The sequence below is a fragment of the Gallinula chloropus genome, assembly GCF_964237585.1.
Source record: "Gallinula chloropus genome assembly, chromosome: 16".
NCBI classification, from domain to species: Eukaryota; Metazoa; Chordata; class Aves; order Gruiformes; family Rallidae; genus Gallinula; species Gallinula chloropus.
The window spans coordinates 8433616-8460218 of record NC_140101.1 but is presented as its reverse complement, the minus strand read 5'-3'; the positions used below and the strand labels follow the sequence as shown (position 1 = coordinate 8460218).

Genomic DNA, 26603 nt, shown 5'->3' with positions numbered 1-26603 from the left:
ATACAGATAACTCAGTCGAGCACTGATGTAGGTTGGGAGGTTCTAGCTAACAGATGGGTGAAGTGCAGAGGGCACCACAGTGCTACTGTAGGACAAAAGAAGTTCATGCACCTCATTATCTATTCAGAAAAGCTGGCAAGAGCTGCAGTCCTTACCTTTTCCCTGAAGTTCTTGCTTGCTGCTGCCCGGGAGAGGCAGGACGTGGCTGCTTTGCTGATGCGGTGGTTGTCATCCAGCTGTAAGATCCCAAGGAGCCGTAAGGTCTGTGTGAGAGGCTGGAGCCTGTTCAGTCGCTTCCCTCTCAATTTTTTAAGTGTCTTCAGCCGCCCAGGGCACTGCAGCTCCTCAATGAGCATCACTGCAAGCAAAGGACTCACTGTCACTAGCTGACAAACACCGACATCACCAGAAGACACCCCCCTTGCTGGTTCCACCTGTCGTGTCGTTATTCCCACGGCTAATAAGCTAGCCTAGCACAGCAGGAAGCAAACCAGGTTGACTGTGCCTTTGACCATCCTGTCATCCTTCCCTGTCACTGTTCCATTTCCCCCTATGCCAGCTGCCTGAGGAGGGGAGCCGAGGTGACTGCACAAGCGCACAGGATGCAGCACAGCCCTGGTCCCTGAAGGACCTGGGTGTATGGAGCACAACACACGGTGCAGATCTCCAGCACCTTCAGATGTTCAGACCAGCAGAGTAGTTCCAAAAATAAGGAGAACACGATCAAGAGGAATACTTCTAACTATCTCTGAGAGAATCTTCTGCATTAGAAAAATATATAAAATCTCAGGCACTGGGTTGACAGTTTGGTTGTGCAGAACACACCAAGCCTTTCGCACCAGGAGCAGCGCGCGGGCTCTTAGTCCCCCGCCAGATGAGTCATCTCTGTCAGAATAAGACTAAAGATGCAGACAGTGTCAGGGCTATTTTTAAAATCATTCTTTTCTGATACAGACTAAGTTTTAAAATACTTTCACTGAGCTTCCACGAGGCACTGGCTGCCTCGTGCTAGAAAATGCACGTCAGTAATCCCTGAAGAGTTACTGCTGTTACCTGAGTCTGCTGCTGTAACAGGCACACGAGGCTACAGTCACTTACTCGGGCCTTGCATCTGGCTGTATGTTGCTGCCAGTTTTGTTTCTGCTTTAACATCAGAATATCACAGACCCCACTCTACAGGCCCCTTAAAACAGACCCATCCTTCCCACCTCTGTTCTGTATCTCACCGCTCAGAGCTGGGTAGATGCAGGTCTTTCCTGTTCTAATTAGAGCTGCCTGGTCACAAAGGGCACCAACACGGCAACAAACAGGCAGCTGGGGTCCCTTCTGCTCTGGAAGCAGCTTGAGCAGAGACCTGGGGAGCTGCTGGGCCTGTCGGTCATGCAAAGGAGCTGAGTGCTGCCTTACCTTCCTTAGCAAGTTTTCCCAAGTGCTTCTCCAGGCTGGTGATGTGTCGCTTCTCCAGGTAGCTATAGAACTGGAAGAGCGTAACAGGCTCGGTTTGGAGGCAGGGAGAAGGGAGCACCCCGTCACAGGTGGTGATCTGCTCCACCAGCCGCTGCAGCACTGGAGGGGACACGGGAGGGAACACGTGAGGAAAGGAAGGGCAGCTGCAAGTAAGCTGCTTAAGACACAAAAAAGCACAAGGACGATTTTTAACCATGCAGTAAAATGAGCCCAGCGTGGCCCTGTGTTCAAGGACAGGACTGGTACCTGCTTCTAGCTGGCCGGGGTATTTCTCCTTCACTTTGAGCGTCAGTGCGTATTTTAGTGCATGATGGAACCTTTCTGCTGAAGCAAACAAGATGCTGCCAGGCTCTGCAAGATCACTCCAGATTCTCAGGTAGTGTTTTTTCTTTTTAGCCTTCTGAATAACTGGGGGGGAAGAGTAAAAACATTTTTTTAAAAAATCAGAGTTTATAAAGTCAGTGAGCTCCAGCAGATTTGGGATTTCCCATGAGAAATCAAGCACCAGATGGCACAGCCAGGAACATGCCAGCACAACTTGTGCTTTGTTCCAAGTGGGAGATTTGCTGCCATGTTCTAACCCTGCAGGCATTGATTGCACTGGGCCTGGGCTGAGCTCCTGAACTGTCAGTATGAGACTGAATGGGGTGCATAGCTGTCCCCTGCCTCTCATTACTCACATTATCCAGTGCCCGACTCAAGTTTGAGAAGAACTTGAGTGAGTTCAAGTTTCCCTTTGATCCCCAGGAGATGTGCCATTTCCAAGCAGCTCAGAGATCCCATCCTAGGCACCTTCACAGTGGGGAGCTGGAAACTGCCATGCAGGGGCTGAGACAAGCCTTTCTTTCCTTCATCAAACGCTCCAGCAGAAGAGCACATGAAGCAATACCCCATGGCACAAATCCTGTCACTTCTCACCCTTACCTACAGGTGCTGAACTTGCCTTCTGCACTTGGGACTCCCACACTTCCCTCAGCACATCGTGCCAAAGGCCTTCAGAGCCTCACTCCAAGGAACTGTTCACTCTCACATCCTCCAGAATAAAATCTGTCAGCAAATGTTTCCATGTACAATTTGCATTCTCACTGCTCTGTGTACCCAGAGGAGAACAAGCGCCGTCCCAGCTCCCTGTCGTGCCTTTATCGCTCTGCCAGACAGTGGGGAAGGCAGCTGGGGGAGATGGGAACACTGTGCCCAACCTTTCCTGCACGTGTGTACAGAAGCTGGCTGTTTGCTTACATAGAGAGCACAGATACAGCAGAGGATTTTATTAAGGCTGTCCTGCTGCTCTTTGACTGCATCACCTGTAGCACCTCTGTTTCCCAGACATACCAATTCAGCTTCTTTCCTTGCAGGGGAAAAACCCAAACAAATTATGAGCCCCAAGTTTTTCCAAGAATCTGGGCAGAAGAGCTGTAATTATGTGAGTGTTGGTAAGGAAATTGGAATGAAACACTGATGTGTCTGGGGAAGTTCAGAGTTACCTGTCCCTTGGAATAACATGGTTACTCACTTTCTTCAACAGACATATCCAAGACATCCCCCAGGACTTGGGTCTGCTCCGAAACTTCCTCCAAAATGGTCTCCTGGACAACCTGGGCTACATTTGGTGACCTCAGTTTCTGAAATGCAACATGCTTATCTCAGTAGCTGAAACAAAGACATTATCAAGCTCAAACTGAATGAAGATTTCAGAGAGTCATGTTAGCAGATCCACACTGATCGCTACACCATCCTCTGCTGCCCATCCTCATCAGAGGTGATACTCTGAGGATGACAGTGTGCTTGAGCACTATAACCAAAATTAACTGAGGAATAAGGTCTCAAGGGAAGATAAGAATTGTTCCCTGCCTCTGTCCCAGTGGTTTCTTTCCAGTAATACCAGTCTTTCATTCACTGAAAAACTGACCAGCTGCTGTGGATACAGAGCTCACCCCTATCTGCCCTGCAGTATTAGCAGCCTACCTTGGGCACGAAGGGGTTACTTTGAGCTCCAGCAAAACCCAGAGGCTGACAAAAAGCAGCAGTTTTGTATGACGTGTTCTGTGCACACACGTCAACACTGCAATTTTGGGACTCAATTTATATTCTGGGTCTTTCTGCTTTGTATAGAAAAAATTCTGATAGTCTGTAATCAGAATTAACACTTACAACCAGTTGTAGTAACATCTGGAAACCCAGACTACTCCTTACCTGCAGAAGACCTTTACACAGCTTCAGATGAGTGATCAGAAGTGTGTCTAAGTTGTCATCACCAGTAGTTACGTCTCTTGTTTCTGTTCTCATGTCACAGCTCAGGGACTGAACCGTGTTGTCATTGTATGTGCTGTTGAGAGACAAAAGGGAGTTGAAACATCACCTCATCGCCACACGAACACGTAGATGTGCAGTCTCAGTAGCAGCCTTCCAGCAAGTTGCAAGAGTACAAACCAGGTGGCATTTAACAGATAATGCCATTTTTTGTTGCATTTAAAACAGTTCTTAAAATCAGGAGGATTTATTTCTAAAATTCATTCCAGGAAAGTAATACCAGACCAGCTGACCCCACAAAATCCCATTTTGGGGAACAAAAACTAGGAAAAGATGATTCTAAATAATGTGAGTTGAGATGCTGCCAGATAATGTGCAGGGAGCGAACTGTGGAAGCAGCTCATATCACTGACAAACTCCTTGGTGCTCTCCCAGCCCAACAGCACTGGGTGTACTAAGTCTCCCAGGATCAGGCTCGTAGCTCTGGAATGTCCATTTCAGTGCTACCCAACTTGCAGAAGTCTAGTGTATGACTCCGTGTCCCTGGGATTAGCTCTCCTTACCCCCTTCCCTTCCTCCCCTGAGAGAAATGCTGCAGACACCTACCTGATACTGGCTGTTCTCACACTTCCAAACAAGGACAGCTCATCAGCACTGCAGTCAGCATTTAAAAAGTCAAAGCTTTCCAGTACTGTCTCCACCATTAAACTTTCCATAGACGAATGTTTGTGATAAAATGTCTTTAGCTGTTCAAGGAATGGAAGTAAAAACATTATTATTTGCAGTTACTGAGCCTTTCTGCATCAGTCCTTCGCTGTTTCTCAAATCACTCTTAACAGAAAATCAATTTGCTTTTGTGATTTCATTCTTAACACATTGGGTTAAGGTAGCTCTTGGTACAGCACTCTGATCCCAGTGTCATGCTGCTAATTCAATTCAAAATATGCTTCAATATTTAATCGGTCTGTGGTTGAGTCCTGTGCCCAGTAGGGTTGGTGTGAGAGCTATTTTCTCTGCAGCACCTGCCATGAGTGCAGTTTCCCCTTACTCCCTGTTTCAGACCTAGGAGCAGCAGTCTCAGGGGTGTGCTGCAGCCCAGCACAGTGCCCAAGAACTCTGAGCTCAATACTTGATCTCACAGGGCTGCCACCTTTCTCCCCTGGGAAAGGGCACTGCTTTAAGGAACTCAGCTCCTTTGGGTTTTTTTTGTTTCAACTGTTAAAGTGGCAGCACTGGAACAGGTCAGTGCAGCTTTCCTGACATCACTTGTCCATGCACACAGCAGATGAGTCTTCCTGCATCTTACAGCCCCAGCCTGCACTCTGGCCCCATGTACCGCAGTGCCTGCAGATCTGCAGTGTGACCCATGGCTTGCAGGAAGCTCTTCTCCAGGACCCTTCCTCTAAAGACAGACATTTTGTCAGCATCATACGACCTGTCAGGCTGATCTGATCGGCAGAAGCTAGTTAATCCTGGAGGAACATCAGGCCTGATTTACTGATGCAGTCATCAAGGTGAACTAAATGTGAAAACCATCAAAGCCGCTCAGAAGCGAGCCCAAGGGCTGGGCTCTGTCGCACGGTTCAGACTCCACTTAGCCCAGAGCAGGTTCCACTGTGGCTGCAAGCGGTTTCTTAATGTCTTTTCCCGGGGCCGCCTTTCCCGAGCAGTGCCTGACCTCTGGCGGCAAAACCTACTTTTGGGAACACGCCACCGACACATCGCTGGGTCAAATCCAACCAGAGCCGTGGAGCTGCTACAGTTTAGGAGCAAACGGGAGGCTACAGCATCTACAGAGAGTAAAACACTACGGTACCTTTAACTTATCCCTCAGAGACGAAACCTGGGATTCCAATTTCTCCAGCTGGGCTCGTCCCATATGATGCAATTTCAGCAAATTTAACACTTCTTGGAGAGTCTTATCAATCGACTTCGTGTGCCCATCTAGCTTGAGGTCGTGTGCAGCATTCAAGCTCTTCTGGCTCATGTCCTCTTGCTCTGTCAGACAGTGATTTCTGGTCTGGCTGAGAGAATCTCTGCCGCCTTTGCGACGGTTCAGAAACCCAGGCGGGGCACTTGGGAATCCATCCACACACGGAGTCTTCTTCAGGATGTCTAGAGTTGTGTGATTTGGAAGAGGACACTGTTGATCTTCTGCACAGGTCTCCTGCACAATCACCGAAGGCAGCACCCTGTGGTCTAGAGCTGGAGTGGTGTTTCTGGACTCTGTCCCTTTCTGGTCCTCGGAGCTGAAGGAGTCTGCCTCGCTCACCTCCGCAGGGCTGTGCGGCTTGCTTCTCCCGTGGGCATCAAAATCACAGGCAGCCAAGTAGCTCAATATGCTGGGAGGCCGAGCTTCATCACTTACATCCCCTTGGTTCTGCCTCTGCTGCAAAACAGACTGCAACAAACAGGTTTGCAGGTCAGCACATACACAGAGCGCAGGACACACAGGCTTCCCTGTCCTGGGAAACACACCCCTGCACTGACCAACACCATAGGGCTCTTCTGCCCAGGAGCCAGGCCAGCACGGCCTGGACAAAGGAAACTACAGAACCAAAGCATGAAGAGGCTGCTGGGTGAACCCCCTGGCATAACTGTGCTGTAGCTCTTTCAGATGGAAGTCATCAGGACAGCCAAAAAATCATTTCTGTAAAAAGAGCCTGGCCGTGCAGCTTGTGTGTCACACCAGCCCAGGACAGGGTGTGAGCATAGTGGTTAGAGGAGATGTTTGGTTTGAAGTGTCCAACATACCCTCCACAAGCAGTAAACCCTTCTGAAGAAGGCTGCATGTTCTGCTGCCCCAGTGAGGCAGCGCCAGACCTGACTGAGACCTGACATTAGGGGAAGATACATATGATGTTACCAGCATTGGAGATGCATGACACTATTAACAGGATCATACAAAACAACCACTAAAAAGCCCTCTGGAACGGGTGAGGACAGGGTTTTCTATCCCCTTGGGCTACACTTGGCAAAAAGTGGGGTTGAGGACGAGGAAGGCACGTCTCACACAGCACCTCTAAGGCACCATTCTGCCCCGGAGTTACTAAGACAGACTGGTTCCCAGCTTAACTCCCCCACTGTAAGCTATCTGAGCAGATGCCCACACCCCTACCACTCTGCCTCCCAAAAGGGGTATTTGGCAGCAGGGGTCTTCTTTGTTGGTTTTCCATTTTACAAAATCTTCCATGGAACTTGCAAGAGTAGGGGTTAGAATAAAAAACATAACAAAGCCCCAAAATAAACTGCAACGGTCCTGGAGTGTTATGCTCTGACATTTCTGAGTATGTTCCTCAATAGCTTGCTCTAACCCAAAAATGAAGTCTTGGTCTGTGCCTTGCACCTTGCCTTCCCCACCTACTCACCAGGTAGTACTTCTCTCTGAAGCTGGGAGTGTTTGGTGGGGTCCAGTTGTACAGTGAGCTCTTCCTGCTGCCCACAGAAAACTTGGCAGTGGATCCCGGTGACAAAAACACGTTCTCTGTGTCAAAGGGGCTGCAGCAGAAGACACAAAGGCCCAAGTGTCAGTAAGAAGTGTTCAGCAGCAGAACAGATGCTGGGATCTGAGTTGCAACGTACAGTAAGCACCACGGCGAGTAGACAGAGAGGAGCTGCCTCTCCAACCAGTACCTGTGACTGCACCAGAGAGAAACAGGATGCAAAGAGGCCACTTGTTTCACACTGAATTCTCAGTTCCCATTAGACAGACCCGTGCCATGGTCTTTGGAAGAGAAGTCAAGCAGGCAGAAGCCTGAAGGGCTCCTGGTCCTGCTGCGGTGCCCTCCACAGACACTGGGCTTGCTGAAAGCCACTGGACCCACCCAATGCCAGACAGGAAGGAAATAAAGCAAAAATGGCATTCATTTCCTTCCTGTGGAGCACATACCACCTGGAAAAGCCATTAAAAACCTTCTCTATGCTTCAAATGTATTAAGAAACATCTCCTTTGGCTGGCAGAGGAAGCTTGTGAAGTGATAAAGGGCAAGTTCTGTGCCTCAGAGTTGTGGATAAAGCCAGTTAACTGGCTACAGTCTACAAGAGTTTGACAAGCCCTGCTCTAAAGAATCCCTAATTACCTGCTACATCACAGCCATTAATTTCCCACTCCTTTGCAAAGCAATCTAAGGTACCTTGGGCAAACTTTCTCCCAAAACACAGCTCAGCAAACCAGGAGAGTCACATCAACAGCCATCTGCACTGCCTCACTCCACAGAAAATAAATGGGGTTTCCGACAGCAGGAGCCTCTGGCCAAAGCCTGCTGTGTTTACTGATGGCAGTGAATCTGGGGGAAAGGGACAGGAAGAACAAGCTAAATCTGCTTTGCCTCTGGCAATTCCTAAAACCCTCCAGGAAAACACAGCTGCCCTCCCAACCAGCACACGCTCCCGACTTCTGCGTGTGGAGAGAGCAAAGCGAAGGGTGAAGGAAAGAACAAAGTCTGTTCTGAAGCATCTATTGGCTCCTCGGTGGGAGCACTTTGGGCTCATCTGCTTCCACACAGAACATTGTACTGGGACAATCTGTGAACCCATCCCTCCCAGCACCCTGACACTGACAGATGCCAGTGGGGAATATCCAGGGGAAAAGCACAGAAATCAGTCAAATACAGCAGGCTTTCCCCAGACACGCTCAGATTTGAGGTGATCCATAGCCTGTATCTGTCACGCACCAGACGCTGCAGGCACACTACTGCCTTAGTTTGTCTGGTCACCTCCTGCACCGATGGACACAACACTTCCATGTAGGTCAGAAGTATGCAGAGATGCACAATTTACCTTTACACTGAGGAACCAGCACTTTGACTTGGGAGGGGTCTCTGTGCCTGTACCCAGAGAAACGGTGGCTGATCGCTTCCTTCCCACGCTCCCCGCTGCGAACGCCCATGTGCCTCTACAGTATCATCCAGTAACAGTTTTTCATGACCAAAAAGTTCCAAAAAAACACCCCAAAACAAAATGAAGTGGCCCCCACTTGTCTGATCATCTTTGTTGCCCCCATGCTCTTTCTGTATTGCCAACGTGCCAGGCTTTAGTTGTGACTAATTATAATATCGGCATGAAACACACAACACCGCAGCGCCATCGTTAAGGCCAATGCAAAGGCAGCACACAGCTCTCCTCTAGCTTGCTTTAGCACCACTGCAGCACTTCAGTACTCTGGTCCGAAACACACACACCTCCTGACCTCACAGGGGTTGCAATTCATCAGGGCTCACATTTCCTAGACCCAGCCTCCTACAGCATCACAGTCAGGGGTGCCACAGCCTTGCCAGCACAGAGCACAATTCCCAGTAAGACATGATTTTGTTATAGCCACCAAACCAGTGGAATTTCCTGCCATTTCCCTCCCCCTGCTGCATTTTTTTGGTTGGGTGTGTAAGGAGGACAGTCCCTGTCTTAAGCTCTCAGAGGAACACCAGTAGCCAGAGCGGAACTCCAGGCAGCCTTCAGCCCCGGATCAGGATGCTGCTGCCCCACCACGGGGCTGAGTCCCAGGCACTCCCCACCAGTCACTCCACGTGTTTGATACCCTTGGGCCAGAGGGGCTCTGGATTTAGGGCCTGCCCAAATCCCCCTCTAGAGCCTGTGCATCCCGACTTGCACTAATACAAACCACCAATTTTGGTCGACTGGACTCTCTGTTAGTTGTGAGACTTCTCTTCCCCCACTGAATACAGGTGAACATGCCCATGCAAATTAACAGTGTGATTTGCATTAGGTTTCTGCCCCCCCCACCAAAGCTCAATAAGCACCAGTTTCATAGCCAGCATAGCTTATCACAGCTAAGCCACAAAGCATCACCTCCATCAAAAGCAGACATACACACTGATGAACTGCTGCCTAAAAACACCCCCATGAGAACTCCCTGTTCACAAGAGTTTTCACCTCTGAAAGCCTGTCAGAAGGTTTGAGTCCAAAACCACCCCAGACTTCAACTTTTTTTTCCTCCCTTCAGGTTTTTCTCCCCTACCCCCTGAGTGCTCATGAGCCAGGTCAGCACATGCTCAAAGCAGACAGAAATTACAGGAGCAGGTCTGGCTGGCACCCTGCGATCCCAGTACAGAGGGCGAAGTGAAGTTCTGAAAGAGAATACAGCCTTTCTCCTGGTCCTTCATGTGAGAGACAGAATTCAGACTGCTGTTTAGGTTGGCAAAAAAACCAAAGTCTGGTGCCAAACTGGCCCACAAAGCTGCTCTGCAGCAGACCCAAGCTCCTTCCCGCTCCTTATGGCATAATCTATAAAGGACTTGAAGGAACCTTTGTTAAATCCCAGAATACTAGTGGCCTATTTAAAGGGAACATACATTTAGAAGTGGAAAGAGTGATCTACCTTCAGACTTCTCACAAAACAGGTCTAGATGGAAAGCTTGCCTCTCAGTGAAGTCAGGACAAATCAGCTGGATTTGTTTAGTTATTCTTAAATCAAAGAAAAAAGCAGCTGTTACTTTGAGTGCTCTGCCTTTGAAAATAAGAACAGCCTGAATTATCACCACAGAACTTCTCTTTTCTGTAAACAACTTCAGCAAACAGGCTGTCAAAGACGGGGAGCTCGCCAGTTGTGTGCAGAAGTGCTCTGGAGAATCAACTTGGTAGACTACCAAGTCGTTTCACACAGCTTACAGCAGAGACACAGCCAGAGCTTTCTCATATGCTGAAAAATTCCAAGAGGGGATTAACTCCCAAAGACAACGCGTCAGCACTGACCCTGCTCCCAGCTCTGCTGCCACCAACTCTGGAAGCTGGGTGCTGGCTGTCCCAAACATCACAGGAGTGCTCATCTTGCTGATCAAAAGCTGTACTCTGTGTTACAAGCTACTGCAACAAAAATGTGACAGCATAAAGGGGGGTGTTGGTGGGGTTTGGGGGTTGTCTCATTCGTTTTGTGGGTTTTTTAGAAAATTTCATCACAAATACTGTTTGCTTTGGAGAGTTCAGCTTGGATCTGAGACACTATGCAACATCTCAGAAGAGAAAGGGGTTTCCCCAGACCATGCTTCTGGAAGAGCACGATTACTTATGCAAGCTATTGACAACAAGGAGGGGGTAAGCAAGTAGATCCAGCAAAAGTATGTGAAGTGAATCTGTTACATGCCATAGACGTGGGTTAACAAGAAGAGAGTATGAATGATCTCTTCCACTATGAACGTACCATCTGCAAGAACAGATTTTATACCCTGAAGCTCAATAAAGTGTCTCCTTCTCTGCACAAGTGTAGTGCCTTAAGACACAGGGCTTGACATCACAGGGAAAGCCCTACTTCCCTAAGAGAAAAGCATCTCCTCAAGCAGAGGGTTCCGCTCCAGAACTGCAAATAGTGCTTTAGAACATTTTACATCTAGATTAAAGCCAATGCAAGTTTCCATGTTGTGTGGTTGTGGTAGGGTGAGAGATAGCAGATAAAGGCATGGTACTTTGCTGGGGATGTATAAGAGCCTATATATATATTCTGTCACTCTTCTTTCCTTCCTTCCCCAGACAAGGACGTGTGAATGTCAAACAACAGAATATTTTAATTAGCATTCAATTAGAAGGGCTGTCATTTTAAGAGCTACTTTAAAAAACCCTATATATATATATAAAAATACAATTTGCACCATCCCCAATCCAGAGTCATCAGTAACTCTACCAGGGATGTGTCAGTTTTCAGGTTCAAATAGGAACAAAGATGTAACATGGTAAGAGGAAGTTGCTGTGATCCTGCATAGTGTGGCCTATGCAAGCTTCTGGAAGGAGACTTTGTTACCCAACTAATGTGTGGATCAGGCTCTCAAATAAGAAACAGAGACCTCAAAGGTCTCAGAGCAGCTACAGCACCTCAGAAAACAAAACCTGTAGTGATGCCCATTGTTTGATCTCAGGAGGACAAAGTATCCTAAACAACAGGCAGAACTGCTGTGTGAGTTTATTTCTCGTTGACATAGAGCAACATGCATGTACGAATATTTTTCAGATGCTGCTGCCAAGATGCATCTTTCAGCCCTGTTGCATGTTTAAGTCAAGAGTAAGTGTCAAGACCCACAGCATACACAAAAGACACGCAGAAAACAGTACAGTGATCAATAAAGCCTCTTGTCCCTTGAGCCCACAACCTGAACGCTGTTTATCAACACTCGAACAGGGGTTGCATCAGAAAACCTCTGTGGCATTCCTCCCATCGGTGGCTTAAGAGACTGTGTAAGGTTTAAGTCAAACAATGCTGCCAAAGGTAATTAAAAGCTATTAACACCTGAACAATTAACTCTGTAAAATATATTTGGTTACTCTACCATAAGGGCTGGGAAACTTTTGCTCCGAGACCCATCTGGCTTTTGGGCACCCTTGGCAGACCACACATTTAACACACAAGCTGTTTTATTTTGGGGCAGTTCTTAAGAAAACAAGAAGCCAACACGGGCAGTGAATAAGAGCTGTACGAGGCTGCGTCAGAGGCGGGTCTGGCCTGCAAGGCACAGAGCTCTGCCCTTCCTAACCTGAACAGCATTCAGTTTCTACTTTTGCCCCAGAAAGCTGCAAGCCTGCACAACCTGGCCTTTCCAGAAGGTCCTCACCAGAGGTGCATTCACACACCTCCCTGCCACCTTGGGCTGGGGAGGACTGTGGACTGCAGTAAGCTACATACAAAGTACAAGTAAAGAATGCCCATTGTTTAACCAGGCACTTCACTGTGATGCCTAGAATTAACCCCTGGGCAGCTATAAATAGAAACAAGTTAAAAAGCCAAGACTCCCAGTAGAGACTGACAGTCCCATAAAGCAGAAGTAACAGAACTGCCTCCGACATCGCTGGCTGTGTGTCTAGAGTGCAGAAGAAGTCCCAGTGCAGCATCCATAAAAGTGAGAATTGGCTTTTAATAACATCAGTAGTCCACTACAAAAAAATAAGTTTACAGATTAAAGTTATAAAACCATTTAGAAAATCACAGGCACCATTACAATTCTCAGCTGCTTTAAAAGAGTCTGTAACCAAGCTTCCCTTCGTGCACAAACAGGCCTTATATTGGGAACTGGAACCACAGTGGAAATGTGAACGTGCCAAGTCTGTGGGAAAGCTTCATTTTTAACAAGTTGTGGCCTAGTAATGCTCTTATCTTAAAACTTTCACCTATATTTTTCTTTCATTGTGCTGCTATTTTCAGCTTCATTTCATCCTCCAAGATTATTGTTCATATTCTATAGATGCACATACATTGCTTGAAGCTGGACTTAAAAGTTGTTGTGAGGAGTGGAAAGTTAAGCAAAAAAGCCTGCTAGACAGTTCAAGTGGCCAACCATGGCTCTGGTAACACCAGCACAGAGAACTGAAGGGTCACAGAAGGTGTTTCTGCACCCCGTTCCCAGGACCCGTCCCACAGTCTGAGATCGGGGCAGCAGCCAGGGTTGCTGTGAGGAAGCACGTGGCTATTGTCTATCCTGCACCTGCTCTGCAAACAGAAAGAGCACTATTGTGTTGAATGAAGTGACATACTTTGGAGCCTTAATTTATTTCAAATGCTTTTACCACCAGCTTTTCCCTTGAAGCCATACTTACTTCCAGAGGACCTCCAGCTGTAGCTTGATGGTGCCCAGTTCCGTTATATCCACAATGATTGCCTGAGGCTTGGTCGTGAAGAAGTTTATGCTGTCACATGTCACGACACCAACTAGAATAGTGGCCAGTCCTCGCAGCTCTGTCACCTGTGGGGACAGACAAACATCCATTCTCACCTTAGCAGACAGCCTAAGTTACCTGCCTGGAGAGAAGAACACCCCAGGCCTGGGCCTGGGCCTGCACTGAGGCTCACACAAGAGAAAGCTCTGAGACTCCATTCTGGGCTCCAGGACTGCTGTGAGCCAATACCCCCAGGGAGCAGGTCACAGATGCTTAGCCAAGGGGTCCCAGGAGGTGGGCAAGAGATGGAGCTGTACAGCACTTCTGGCAACAGGGTTTGTTTAGGCCTTGGTTTTAAGAACAGCTTAGTCTGATTTGGGTGTCTCTAGCTGCAGTACACGTAACGGCAGTTACAGTACAGAATGCAGCTTGTCTACATGTCAGAACACCACTGCCATAAAAGTATGTGCTACAGAGAAGTACTTTACTCACACTAGACTCTTCCAGCTTGCAATTGCCTAAAGAACCAGGGAGCAAACTGCTGCACCCACTGCGACCTAACTGTCCTGGACCACATCTAGCTGCGGACCAGAACTGGGACTTGTGTCAGTTCTTTCCTCTGAGTTTGTTATCAGTGTGGTTACAGGCCTGCATTTTATCCAACCTGGCACTTTGCTTCTGCAGCTACTTTAAGGAAAAAAAATCTACCCAAACCTTTGCAGTAAAGGCATCCTTTAATTGAGGGCCACATTGTTCCAGAAGTGCACGAGGCAGACGACTCAGCACAGGATTTCAGCACAAGTGCCTAAAGCCTACTTTGGGAATTACATGCCTACATCTCCTTTAAGAGTGAGCAAAAGTTCTGCTGCTAGGCTCCTCTTGGAACACACTTTGGCACTTCAATTTTTATGGTTTTTTTTTTTAAACCTGCTATGTGTTTGTACTGGGTGAAGCTTAATATAAAGTGGAAAGAGCAGAAGGGTGTGGAGACCATTAGTCAGGGGACTTTCATAAGCTGACAAAGAGAGTAAAACTACCATTGTCATACAAAGTAATACAAGTTTTTACAACTATTATGGGAAAACAAGGATCTGAATTAGTCTCTCACCTGATCTGCATTGTGCAGTGGCAGCAAAAAACGCATTACAAGCACATTTCCAAAGGCTATGCTGGCAAGGTGCCTCAGAGTCCCTCCTATGTAACCCTGTTCTTGCTGCCAGATGAGGGGAACACTGCAATAGCCGCCTTAACACAGCTGCCAGAATACTTGAAACCCTGCACTGGCACAGTTTCCCAGTAGGACAGGGTCCAGCATGCCCTTCAGTCTCAGCTCCTTTTAGGTTGACAGGAGTCATGCTGCAGAGTCCAGCCCATGTAAGATGCCAGACTACAGCAGAGATGCTGTTTAAGGATTAACTCCACCTGCTAGGTAAGTGCAGAACCAATTCCTAGCTGCCCAAGAGTGTATGAGAACGACAAGCTTCCACCAAAGAGTACCCACAACATGTCATCTATGTGTCCCAGGCCACTAGCACTGGTTCCTTACTGTTGAAGGCATGACCTCTTCAGAGGCACCTTAAAAAGAGAGTGCCAGAACTCTAAATAAAGCTGTAAAGTGCAGACAGTTTGCACCAGCCTATAAACACAAACCACGGGAAGAACCCAACACACACACCAACCAAATACACCAGACTGCAGAACATGGGGAGGCAGATGCACTGACCCAGTTATGACTGCTGGGAGCAAAGGAAGAACAGGATATGATGTCTGTTCAGGAGGCAGAACACTGATTAACTGCCATTTGTACATGGCTAGGAAAAGAAAGCTACAACAGAATCATGACAAGCGCTTGGTAGCCCAACAGGGTAAGTAGTACGATGAGGTAAGACCTGTTAACCCACTGACTCCAACCCAACCATTATACACCACACCTTGATCTCAAACTTCTCGTGGAGATTGGGTATAAAAATCTTTTCTTCCTCATCCCAGGTCTGGCTGTCATCAGTCTCGATCTTGCCTTTCAACCTCCACTTTTGACGCCCCAGTCGCACAAACACCTAGAAACCGTGAAGGAAAAAAGGAAGTTGGGTCAACATATCCCAGAACATGCCCCTCAGTCCACAGGCCTCCACTGTTCCTCACACTGTTTGCAGAGGCAAAGCCTTTCCTTTGATCACTACGCATTTAGGAGCTTGGATAAAACTAGAAGATTGGAGACAGGAATTCAGTCTGCAGCCTTTAACACCTTAACTCAGTGCCAGATGACACGTCCCACCCATTCCAGGACTGCAGAACTAGCAGCTACAGAAATACAAGGCACAGTAGAATTCATTTGGAACTCTTGGAAGTAGGGGAGTAACCTGGTAAGATACTAAAATGCATTCAAATTGTGCTGAGGGCAAACTTCCCAGAAACAGGCAGCAAACGTTACTAAAAGAATCCCAGGGAAACTTTGAAGACAAAGTCCTGACAGGTTGGTTGTGATAAGACAAATCACAGCCCCCTTTCAAACCCTCCACTGGAATAATGTGTGTGTCCTCCCCCCACCACCACCCCTCCCACTTCAGCCTCAGGGGGCTGAGTGACCAGTGAATGTGCCAAAGCACTGTTCACCTCAGAGCAGTGCATGGTTTTATCACAGGGACTCTCCTGCTCCCCTGCAAGCTCACAGCATAAGATAAAGGATAAAGTGAACTGCTGTATACTGCACCTCATACTGGTCCCCCGGGCAGAGTCGTGCAAAGCCCACCAGCCCTGAAAAGAAAAGGAACACTCCTAGTGCTTGTGGAGCTTTACCATGCACCCCAAAGCCACAGCCACACAACTCTGGCTGACACCCCTGGTGCTGAGGCAACAGAAGCTGCACCACCAGCTTGGAACAGGCAAACTCTGATGGAGCAGAGGAAACAAAGCTTGTCAGCTCTTAACTCAAGGGTAAGATACCATTGTGGGTCTGGTTTCTAGCACTGAAGCAAAGAAATGTTTGCCAAAATTTTGTTCAGGATCTCATCCAGAAAGCCACTGGAAGCAAGTGACATTGCATAACCAGACTCTGAATGGATCAGACACAGGAAACTCAGTCAATTGGTGAGCCCTGAAGGAAACAGGAAAGGAACATACCTTTCATCTTCAAGTGAAACTCTCCCAAATGGACCTCCAATGCCCCTTCTATAAAGCACATGTCCTAGAACAAAAAGGCTCAACAGTCACCATGGCTGAAAAAGCAGTACAAAGTAGCTGCCCTCCCACATATGCAGTTTTCTTTAAAGGACTTAGGCATTTCTTTTTTTTTTGAAGGACACACACTAACATTTTCAGTAGTGGAGGCTGATACAAAGTCCTTTCATAATACTTTTAAGATAGAAAACCATAATGCTGCTCCACAATGGAGTGGAACTGCTTGAGTAGTTTGCTGTCAGGGGTACCTTCCACTGTTTGTTCTGTAAAAAGAACATTGCTTATTCATTATTCAGTTATCATCCCATTACTCCCACTGGAAACCATAGTGGAAAATAAAGCAGAAATTCAAGGGATTCAAGGGATTTTTCACTTGTATTCATGAAGCCAAGTTGAACAGGGGCAAAAAAAGGGCACAGAATTCAACAGTTTTGCCTGTAAGTTATTCCTCACAAGCTTCAGTTTCTACTCTGTCCCTGTATTTCTTTCATATTGAAGTTTTAAACCTGCATCATGAAAAAAAAGGCAGCAGTGAGTCCTAAAACATTGTTTGCCAAGGAAGAGCCAGGTCTTCATTCCACGTGTGTAGGACTTCCTACCTCTGTGCACTCCTGGAAGTTCTTGTAAAGCTCCACTAGGCTCTCTCTGGAAGCTTTGGTGGAAGGAGACAAGGAAAAGGCGTGTTTCATATTGGCGGCCCCGTCTCGCAGTCGGCACTGGATACAGTAAGCTTCATAGAGTTCTTCTACCTTGAAGATTTGAGGAGTGGGGGAAGAATGAACAAAAATTACCCCAGGGTAGTGTTAATGTTTTGGGGAGGAACATCAGCAGTAGTTCCTGGCAAGAGACCCCAGCCAAATCCCATTATCCTAGTACTGCAGAAAACTGCAGCTCCTGCATTTTACAGGCTGAGTGCAACAGTTTGTAGACATTCCTGCAAATAGCATGGGATACTGAGAAACAACTGGCTCTGCAGTTACCAGACTAGAAGACTAGGGGTAGGATAACAATGCTTAGGGAAAATTACTTGGTGAGCGGGAAACTGATTCCCTCGATACAGATTAACACACCTACAGCTTAGTAGCTATGTGAGAGGGAAGATCTGGTTTGTTTGGGAGCAGCAGGCAGACAGCAGCACACTCCAGAGCTACTCCTGGTGGGAGGGGGGCAGAGATTGTAACTCTTCCCACAGCAGCATTTTCTGAGTAAACCAGCAGAGCATGCAAACTGGATTGGGTTCTGCCAACACTCAGCCTGAACAGAAGCATTCAAGAAAATAAATAAAAATCCCCTTCTGTAAGAAAAGTGGCTACAGCTCTCAGAGTACTCAGCATTATTCCCCTTCAGATGAATTATAACCAGTGCTTTCTATTTAGAAGCTGTGCTTGCAGCAGAACAGTGTCAGCCTTAGTGTACGAGACAAAGCACCTCACCTTGCTGATGTGAAACTCCAGTTTGCGGATGTATCTCTCCACTGTGCGGATTTGCTTTGAAGAGAGGAGAGGGGGGGACTTGAGAAGTTATTTTCTGAAAATGCCTTTGACACAGTAGACACAACATGCATTTTTCTCCATTTGCAACATTTCATCTCATCCTCAGCAGTCTTACCTTATCCAGGTCGTAGTAGAAAGCCTGAAAGAGGAAGAGCACAGGCTGAAGAGGAGGGCACGTGCATCTGTACATATTAATGACACTTTCATATTTACCACAAGACTTGCTGTGCATACCTTAAGTTACACTAAATTAAGAGGCACTGCTTACTACAGTGAGACAGTCCAGCATTTTTAGAAGTAGTTTCATTTTCTGTGTGTGGTTTGTTTTCACAAATGCTTGAAACTAGAGGGTAAGAGCCTTACCACTAGAGTGATGACTTGGACAATGGTAGTTTTTTTGGGTTTTCTTTAAATCTAGCTATTATTTCTCAAATGAAAACCAAAATTCAATCTGTACATTGTCCTTTCATTAGCACTGTTGCTGAAGGAACTTCTAAGGAATTATCAACATGAGACAGTCTAGGTTACAAGGACATATTCACCAACTACAGAAAACAAATCCCAATCTTTATCACCATTCCTGTCCATACAGAGTTACGAATGAAAACTGATCACTAGGCAGACACAGGGAGATACCACTGCAGTAAGGGAACACTACCTTGAGAGCACTACTGGATGCTGAAAGGGAGAATCCCATATTTAATTTCCACATTAAGAGCTGACTTGCTTGGCAAAGTTCTGATTGTGATGCCTTGCTGGACCTCACCTCAGTGCTTTAACCAGAAAGCCCTGGGAGTCCCAGGCATGAGAGAGTACCTACTGCTGTAACTTCCATTTTTTAAGTCATTAAATTATTTAACATTAAAAGCATCTCACCAATCTGGAGTTCCTCTTTGTGTCTTTGTGCCGACCAGAGAGATAATCCAATTCAGCCTGATGTGCTTCCAAGTACTCACTGGAGAAGAGGAAAACCAAATATTACACTCTTCTGGTACATTCATTATAACCTCTCCTCAAAGAAGTTTTCAGCAGAATGCCACAAAGCAACTTTCTTCTCTAGAAGACTTCTCTTGTTTAACTCTCTAGACAAGTATTTGCCCTAAATGCAAAGCCACTCCCAGAGAAACATCTGTACATGAGTGCCAGAGGATGCTGGATGCTGCTACCCAACATTTAAAGGACGCTGCATATTTGGAGTCCTCCTGAACCCATTGTACTCCTTCAAGATGTGGAATGCTACAGTGCAATTCAAGAGGGCCACCACTGCTGCCTAAGGTCTGTACATGTGCACACACTGCACCCAGCCACTGTTTCTTGTTTCCCTCCAGCTGTAATAGATCATTCAAGAGAAAGACAGGCTTTATTGTGGGAACGTGAGCCAAAACAAGACAGTAGAGATAGCAGTACTACTCGAGGAAAGGAGGGGTATAGGAAGAGAACAGCACATAACCTATGTCACAGGTTCATTTTCAGATTTCTCTGACTGTTCCTGTTTGGCCTTCTGGAACCTTTTCTGTAAGGTACATCAGTCTGTTTGTTGAACGAGTCTCCTCTTACAGTTACTGCAGAGTAAGAATTCATCAACCAGCCCCATCCTACAAAGTCAAAGAACTGCATCATGGAACACATGTGCTGCAAAACCAAGCTCCCAGAAGTTCTCCACATGCAGGAATGCTGGATATGCCCTACCTTGGAGGAGATGAACACCACCTCTCAGCATGCCAGACAATTCTTTAACCTAAGTATTACTTTTCCCAGAGGGGAGCTGTTCTGCAAGGTGTGAAGCACTCTGCACCAGTTGGCTTCTCCAGAGTTGCCTGCATCAAGGGCTGTCCCCAGGAGCGCCTACAGGCCTGAAACTATTTCTGCTGAGACCATCTTCTGCCAACTCTGCTTTAATCCAGAGCATACTGAAGTAACTTTTCCCTCTAATGCCTGAAAGGGAGCAAGAGTCACCTAGTAAATACTACATCATAAGGTATGGTCTCTGAGCAGTCAAAATGACTTCATTTTAGAGCGCTGCACTTCCTCACATTCATTTTGATGCGTTTCACTTTTAGTTTACAAAACCAGTTCCCCTGAGATGCCCAGTGGCTCCAGCATTCAGCTGCCTGCTCTTTGCATCGGCCTATGAGCAGCTCAGTGCAGAGCCAGCCAGGGCTGGTGGCAGAAAAGAGCTCACTTTCCTTTCAGAAGAGCTTCATCGCTGTTAGATTTACGGGTGTCAGAACTGCCAGCTCGATGGAATGGTACCCAGATGGTTAACAGAATAGAGAGCTATTTGCTATAGCTATAAAGCAACAGGCACGTAGAACATGTTCTGCACTCCAGCACCAAGTGGACTCAGTCTGCATCTATTTAAAATTTGGACTTTGCATCGCTATTCGATACAGTTGTTTTCTGGAGGCTGCTTCAGTCAGTCAGCTAGGCCATTCTGGCAGGAGCCCGACCACGTGGCACTCCCTGCACAACCAGGAACGAGTTTGGATCCACTTTAGGGAGAAGAAACCATAAGCTCTGATAAATCCTAAACTCTGCAAAAACGTTTTGGTTTGCTATTTGTTTTAATTCTAAATCCACTAATAAAGTATTGACTGATATTTTTTAGAGCCAAGACATTATAGTCTTTCATTGGAATAAAAATGTGACATCTGAGTTTACAAAGTATTATTACAGTGCATTTAAAGTTCTTTTCTTCAGAAAAACTACAGTCAGAACTAATACAGTGGTAAAAATCTGTGGACAGCAGCTACATATGTGAAGGAGCTGTTAGATCATAGAAGCATCAAGGCTGGACAAGACCTTCAAGATCATCAAGTCCAACCGTTAGCCCTACACCATGGTAACAACTGAAATAGAGTATGATGCTAGCAGAAAGAGCTACAGGGTTTTCAAATGCAAGGAAAGGTATTTTATCTTCCAATAGTAGCTTCAGGCTGTAAATGAAGTTTTTATGATATTAGACTAGACCTCCCAACAGTAACAATTTAAGATGTGTGCTTTTATATACTAAGATTTGAGGACTCAGTTACAATCCCTGATGGAGGAAATGGTTTATGAACCAGGCTCCCCACCGTGTCCTTGCAGGGCACACTCTCACTTTCAGACTCAGTTTTAAGTCAACTTTTTGAGTGAAAGCAAACTCCCCACAGCTCCCTGTTCAGACACTTTCTGCCTATGAGCCCCCAGGTCTGTCTGTCTCTGGTCTGCAGCTTCCTGCCCTCTCCAGAATCCCCCCTTCTTCAAGAAAACACAGTTGCTCCCCAAGAGATGGAGAATCTTCCCACAGAGCTCTACATGGCTCACTGTAGAGAAGAGTAACAAACAAGGAACAATCAAAACAAAGCAGATTGTCTGAGACCAAATGAAACTTGTTCTACAAGGTCCCAAGCCAGTGTCTGGGAAAGTCACCAAGTATGTTTAGAGATGTCAGGTGGAGACAGAGAACTTAAGACAGACTTTAGCAGCGCGACTAGTTAAGGCAAATTACAATATTTAAAGAGTCCTTACTTAAGTCCTTTCTTCAAAGCTTCAAAAATTTTCTTCACCTGCAGTGGCTTTGGATCCCAGACGACTGCCGCCTTCTGCAGGGAATTATAAGCCTTGGGAGACTTCAGCGACATCCTTGATCTCACTGAACTTCTGCTGAGAGACTTTCTGTAGGAAGAGATACGAAAGATGGGAAGGATACAAAACCCATCACAGGGGAGAAAAGAGATGGTTAAGCCACAACACTTCCAGGCTATGAGCTCTATGACCAATCCCAAACACCTTTACTGAAAGGAGCAAAGCTCTTGGACACACCAAGAATCCTTTCCCAGACACCACTAGAACATTAAGGCCAAGCCTGAAATGCCTACTGCAGAAAACCTCCAAGGTTTTGGTGACTTCAGCAATAAAGTTTCCAGCTCCTTCTCCAAGTTTGACATAGACTCAGAGAAACCCAGTGGGTCTCATCTTCCTTTCTAAGTAAAATGGACAATTGTGCAGAGCCCTATTTCTCAGAGGGGGGAAGAAAGAGGAAGGGAAGTGCTGAGCAGTAAAAGGTCATTTTTATAACAGTTTAACAAATTAATGCTCATACTGCTAGCAGTTGCCTTCACAGACATGCACAGCAGCTAGCCCAGGCCCAGCTCCTGGGTGCACACTCACACCAGCTGCTGGGTCAACTACTAAACTAGTTGGGTAAGTCACACTGCAGGGCAAGGACATTTAGGTTTGACTCTTACCTGCAGTTCAGGAAAATGAGGCAACAAACACTTGATCTGCTCAAGGTCTAACTGATAAAGCCAACGTGAAAAGCCTTTAGAAATAACTCCTTCTCCACCTGCACTCACCTCCCATTTAAATGATGGCTAAGGGCCCCACCACACTGTAAAAAGCAAGCTACCAAGCCCAGATCGCATTCAAGATGTAATTATCAAGATGCTTATTCAGCATCTAACACCTCACTTACTTTTAAAAGCAACTACAAAAACAAAATTAAACATTGTTCCTAAGTGCCCCCACACAGGATTTTTTTGTGCCAACCCAGAGAGCAGCACACCCCAAGCCATGAGTTAGACACATCTACAGCATTAAAACCAGAAAAGGGGCTCTCTACAACTAGCTCTGTCCCACAGCCAAGTTCCTACCCCTCTTACCTCCCTCCATACCCTTCTCCCCGTCTCTACTCTCTTTATACAGCTTTGTTAATGCTCCCTGGAAATCCAGCCACTGAAAGAACACTATCAACAGAAACTCCTCAACCCAACACACCAACCAGGGGCTCTCAGAACAATTTTCCACCCCCTCTACAATCTCTATGCCAGATTCAACTCACCTGGAGCCACTGCCTGGTTTAAGTCCTAGGCATGTGACTGAAAGCCCACAGACTTTACTGAGCTTGGGGATCACATCTTAGGCCCAGCACACCTGACAGTTGTCCCAGTCCTATTAGAGAAGCCTGCATGCAACTACTTTAATTATCCTGGTGCTAAATTTACAATTAACTCCATTTTTTAACATATAATCTAAAAAAAATCTCATAAAATCAGGTGTTGACAAACATTACTAGATATTGAATTCCTTTATCCCAATGATCATCTGAAGTTTTTATGATGGCTTAACAAAAAGGAGTAATTAACCAAACTATCTGGAGCTCAAGTTACCTATAACAAGCCATGTAATTGTTAAATGAGAAACTTACATTAACATTGTTTTCTTTCATAGGGTAATGGATCTTTGAGTACTCCATGCAAAGAGAAGGTTTCAACAGGAATAACACTGGAAGGGACAGTCTGGCCAATACCAGGAGCTTAAAGTCTCCTGGAAGGACCATCACTTACAATTCTTTCACCAAGGAAGGAAACAGTATCCTGCTCCATACTTTAGATGAGTGCTTTCGTTAGCAAGGTACCACATGGAAGGTACAATTATTTTGAAATGAAAAATCCCAAACTACTCCTGATTTTTATTTATTTTTGGAAAGGAAAGGACTTTGATATTTACCTTCAGAGTGATGGACTGCAAATCCTAAATTCAGGAAATCATTTCCCTTCAGTTAAAGTACAGCACCTGAGCACTGCTATGGACAGGTTGTGATTTCAAACTCACTGTTTTCCTCTGCATCTCCCACTGACTGATGCAGCCCACGTGTACTCAGCACACTGGTGTAAGGATCTCATTTCCACACATTTCATAGAGCAGTTCAGTGGCTGACAGCAGCCTTTCAGGCCAGTAGCTCAAAGCTAGGCAGTACAGTGCTGCTTTCCCTTGTGAACTTCACAATGTAAGCATTGGATTTCCCACTTACAGATAACAGGAATAATATTTACTTCCTGTGGAGGCCATTGTGAGGAGAAATGCAATGGTGTGTCTGACCCAGCGCCTCACAAGGAAGTTGCTAAAGAAATGCAAAAGTATATTTAGCATCTGCTTAAGAATCCCCATGTGGACCTGATTTGTGTGTCATCCCTTGGGCAGACCTTGCACAGGGCCCCTGCAATCTCCTGCTGTGTTTTGCAACAGTGCCTGAGGGAGAGATAAGTAAGGAAAGGGTGGTTAAAAATTTTCTTCTCTCTGCTGGGAAAGGGTCTTGAGTGTTCCCTGGGCTGTGGCTGAGTATCCAGTACACAAATTTTGCTTATGCAGTGATTCCCAAACAAAACTGTCCTTCTAAATGCTTAAATAATGAAAAACAACATCATAAAAGATGCATAAAGAGAGAGATTTGGTTCGAAAAGTTTGCAGCTGAAAGGAACAGAATAATCTTAAAGGATATAGGAACTCTTTGCATGGAGCATTCATACCCTGCCCGGCTGTGCCTCCCTCAGAGAAATGGCTGTTCCGCTCCTTGCCTGGCAGATCCCCTCCCTGCCACAACCCCCACTACATCCCTGAGCTCCAGCCTGGTTATGCAGCTTATGGACAGCGTTTTCCCAACATCTCACTGGCTGGTGGGATTTTACACTCCCATCTTTGCTAAGTGTGATATTATTTTTCAGCTCCCACAACAAATCAGTTTATTAAAATGTGAAGGTTTCTTGATGACATCACAGTTGTGCTGGGATTTCATTTTCACTCATACTTTGCCACTCTGGGTTTAACTAAAAGGTTAATTCAGTCACTTGGTTCTTTGAAAATCCCTTTAATGAAAAGAGTCAGGTATTTTACTGACACACATGGATTTTTTGGAGTACAGTACTTCTGGAGGCATACTTTCCAATACTTCTGTATGATACTGCTAAATGATTCGCTCTGTTATTACTCGAGCACATGTTGGCAGTCAGAGGTTATAGTCATTTTCCATTTATATATCATGTCTTCTAAGCACTTGACAGGCTATACAGGGATGGCTAAATTCAGACAAAGAACAAGAGCAGTTATCTACACAGAGCAGTGCTAGACAATTACCACAAGCGAAAAGGGAAAACCAGTGCAGGATGGTTTAGCAGTTATGGAGCTCAGCTGAGGACTAGACTGTAACTGTGGCCATACTATTGACCTGCTACCAGTAGCAGAGAATTTGCAGTGGCCTTTGTGGCCTCTTTGTACTCCTCTCTTCCTTTCACTTGTGGCATTGCCAGCAAGCAGCCCCTCCTTTCTTGTAATACTGCTCTGCTTAAATAACTCCAGGAGAACTTGAGATGGGTTCAGTTACACATTTTGCCAGGACCCCTTAACATCCCCATCTTTTTAAAGCTCTACGAAATGTGTCAGAAGGTTTTAGTCAGCAGACAGCAGCTCCTACAAGGCTGCTAGCAGGAAGGGTCACAGCCCTTTGCTTTTCTGGAAGAAATGGATGCTGTGAACAGTGACACACACCCTCTGGAATGCCACCATCGCTGAAGGACCATGTGTAGTGACAGCATGGTGTGAGGTACAGCTGTCCATCAGTGACCCACGGCCACCTTCACTAGATGTAAGATACAAAATAAGGAACAGCTCCTACACACAGATGCTGTAAGTTCAATGCTGCACTCCTGATACCCGGTGTGTGTTGCCCAAGCATCAGGTGCTTTTCTGCCTGTGGTACTTACGCTAGTTTTCTGCTTTGCACAGTGCTGAATCCAGTGAAGGAACAACTCCTGCTGATGCCACCCCCGTCAGCGGGAGACACGAACGTGAGTTTGACTGACATGGTTGCCTGTCAGTAGGTCTGTCAGCTTCTGAAATAAAGAGAAAAACAGGTGAGTCAGAACCTTCTTGGTGGTTCAGGCTGGGATTCATCCTGCTTCAAGTGCTGAGCTGCACAGAGGTGGAAAGTCAGAACAGACAGTAGATTAAACAGAAAAAGAGACTCGTCTGCTATACACGTTTCCTCTGTTGCTATCCACAGTACAATTAATAAGGGGCTGAATAGTCTACAATGAAATCTCTCATGCCCTCTTCAATTTCTGATTGATTTTACAAACTCACTATGTAAAAGCCAGAAGAGCCTCAATTCACAGGCTCTCCACATTTCTGATTTTTTAAAACCCCGTAATTGTCCCGCTGCTTAAGGAGTCCAGGCCAACCAGCCTATTTCCAAATCAGTACGGATGCCAGAACAATACTTAAGCTCCAGACTTAGTCAGGTCCAAAAAGCAGATCCTTGCCTCTCTGCAGAGCCACACCGAAGTCAGTGGTGGAATTGGCTGAGCATGGTACTTAAGCCCCAGGCAGAAGTCTGGTTTCAACAGTAAATTTCAGGTTCATGCTCCTCCTCTGGCAGGACTTCTCTTGGATTGCTCTCTTCTGTTTTCCATCAGTTAAACTCTTTTGCTTTCTGGAGAATTGTGTTCTCTGCCATATGTCTATAGAATCCAAGTTACAATATAAGTACCAGACATATCCTTCAAAGCAGCTGTAGAAAATCATCCAGACAGTTAATATACAGAAAAATTCCTTTCCTTCTCCCCTCAAGCTAGTGTAATGTAAACACCACAACTGAGTGCAACTGAGTAAAACAAAAAGCTGGGGTATCTATTTGTAGAGAGAAATACAAACCCCAATAAAGAGCTCTACATGGAGATGCTCCAGGCAAAAGTTTGTCCTTCACTACAGAATGTGTTCTGAAGAACAGCGAGCTCCTGACCTATCGGAATAGGTACTGGAAAGAGCCCCTGTGCCTGGCTATCCCACCAGTACAGATACAACTAGGCA

General features: G+C 46.2%; 1 protein-coding gene across 1 annotated transcript in view; it reads right to left on the bottom strand.

Annotated features, from left to right (window-relative positions):
• The window catches only part of RIPOR3 (RIPOR family member 3), a gene marked incomplete at its 5' end in the record, with an annotated part of 28641 nt that extends 3042 nt beyond the window's left edge, over positions 1-25599 (bottom strand). Inside the window, 18 exons of the mRNA XM_084271573.1 lie at positions 156-358; positions 1408-1566; positions 1714-1875; positions 2981-3089; positions 3661-3793; positions 4324-4463; positions 5534-6118; positions 7086-7215; positions 13249-13394; positions 15240-15365; positions 16019-16062; positions 16429-16492; positions 17085-17234; positions 17919-17972; positions 18094-18117; positions 18855-18933; positions 21489-21635; positions 25499-25599. Coding sequence (XP_084127699.1) covers positions 156-358; positions 1408-1566; positions 1714-1875; positions 2981-3089; positions 3661-3793; positions 4324-4463; positions 5534-6118; positions 7086-7215; positions 13249-13394; positions 15240-15365; positions 16019-16062; positions 16429-16492; positions 17085-17234; positions 17919-17972; positions 18094-18117; positions 18855-18933; positions 21489-21635; positions 25499-25599 — 2556 coding nt within the window. The remainder of the gene's footprint in view (positions 1-155; positions 359-1407; positions 1567-1713; positions 1876-2980; positions 3090-3660; positions 3794-4323; positions 4464-5533; positions 6119-7085; positions 7216-13248; positions 13395-15239; positions 15366-16018; positions 16063-16428; positions 16493-17084; positions 17235-17918; positions 17973-18093; positions 18118-18854; positions 18934-21488; positions 21636-25498) is intronic.
• Between the last annotated feature and the right edge of the window lie 1004 nt (positions 25600-26603).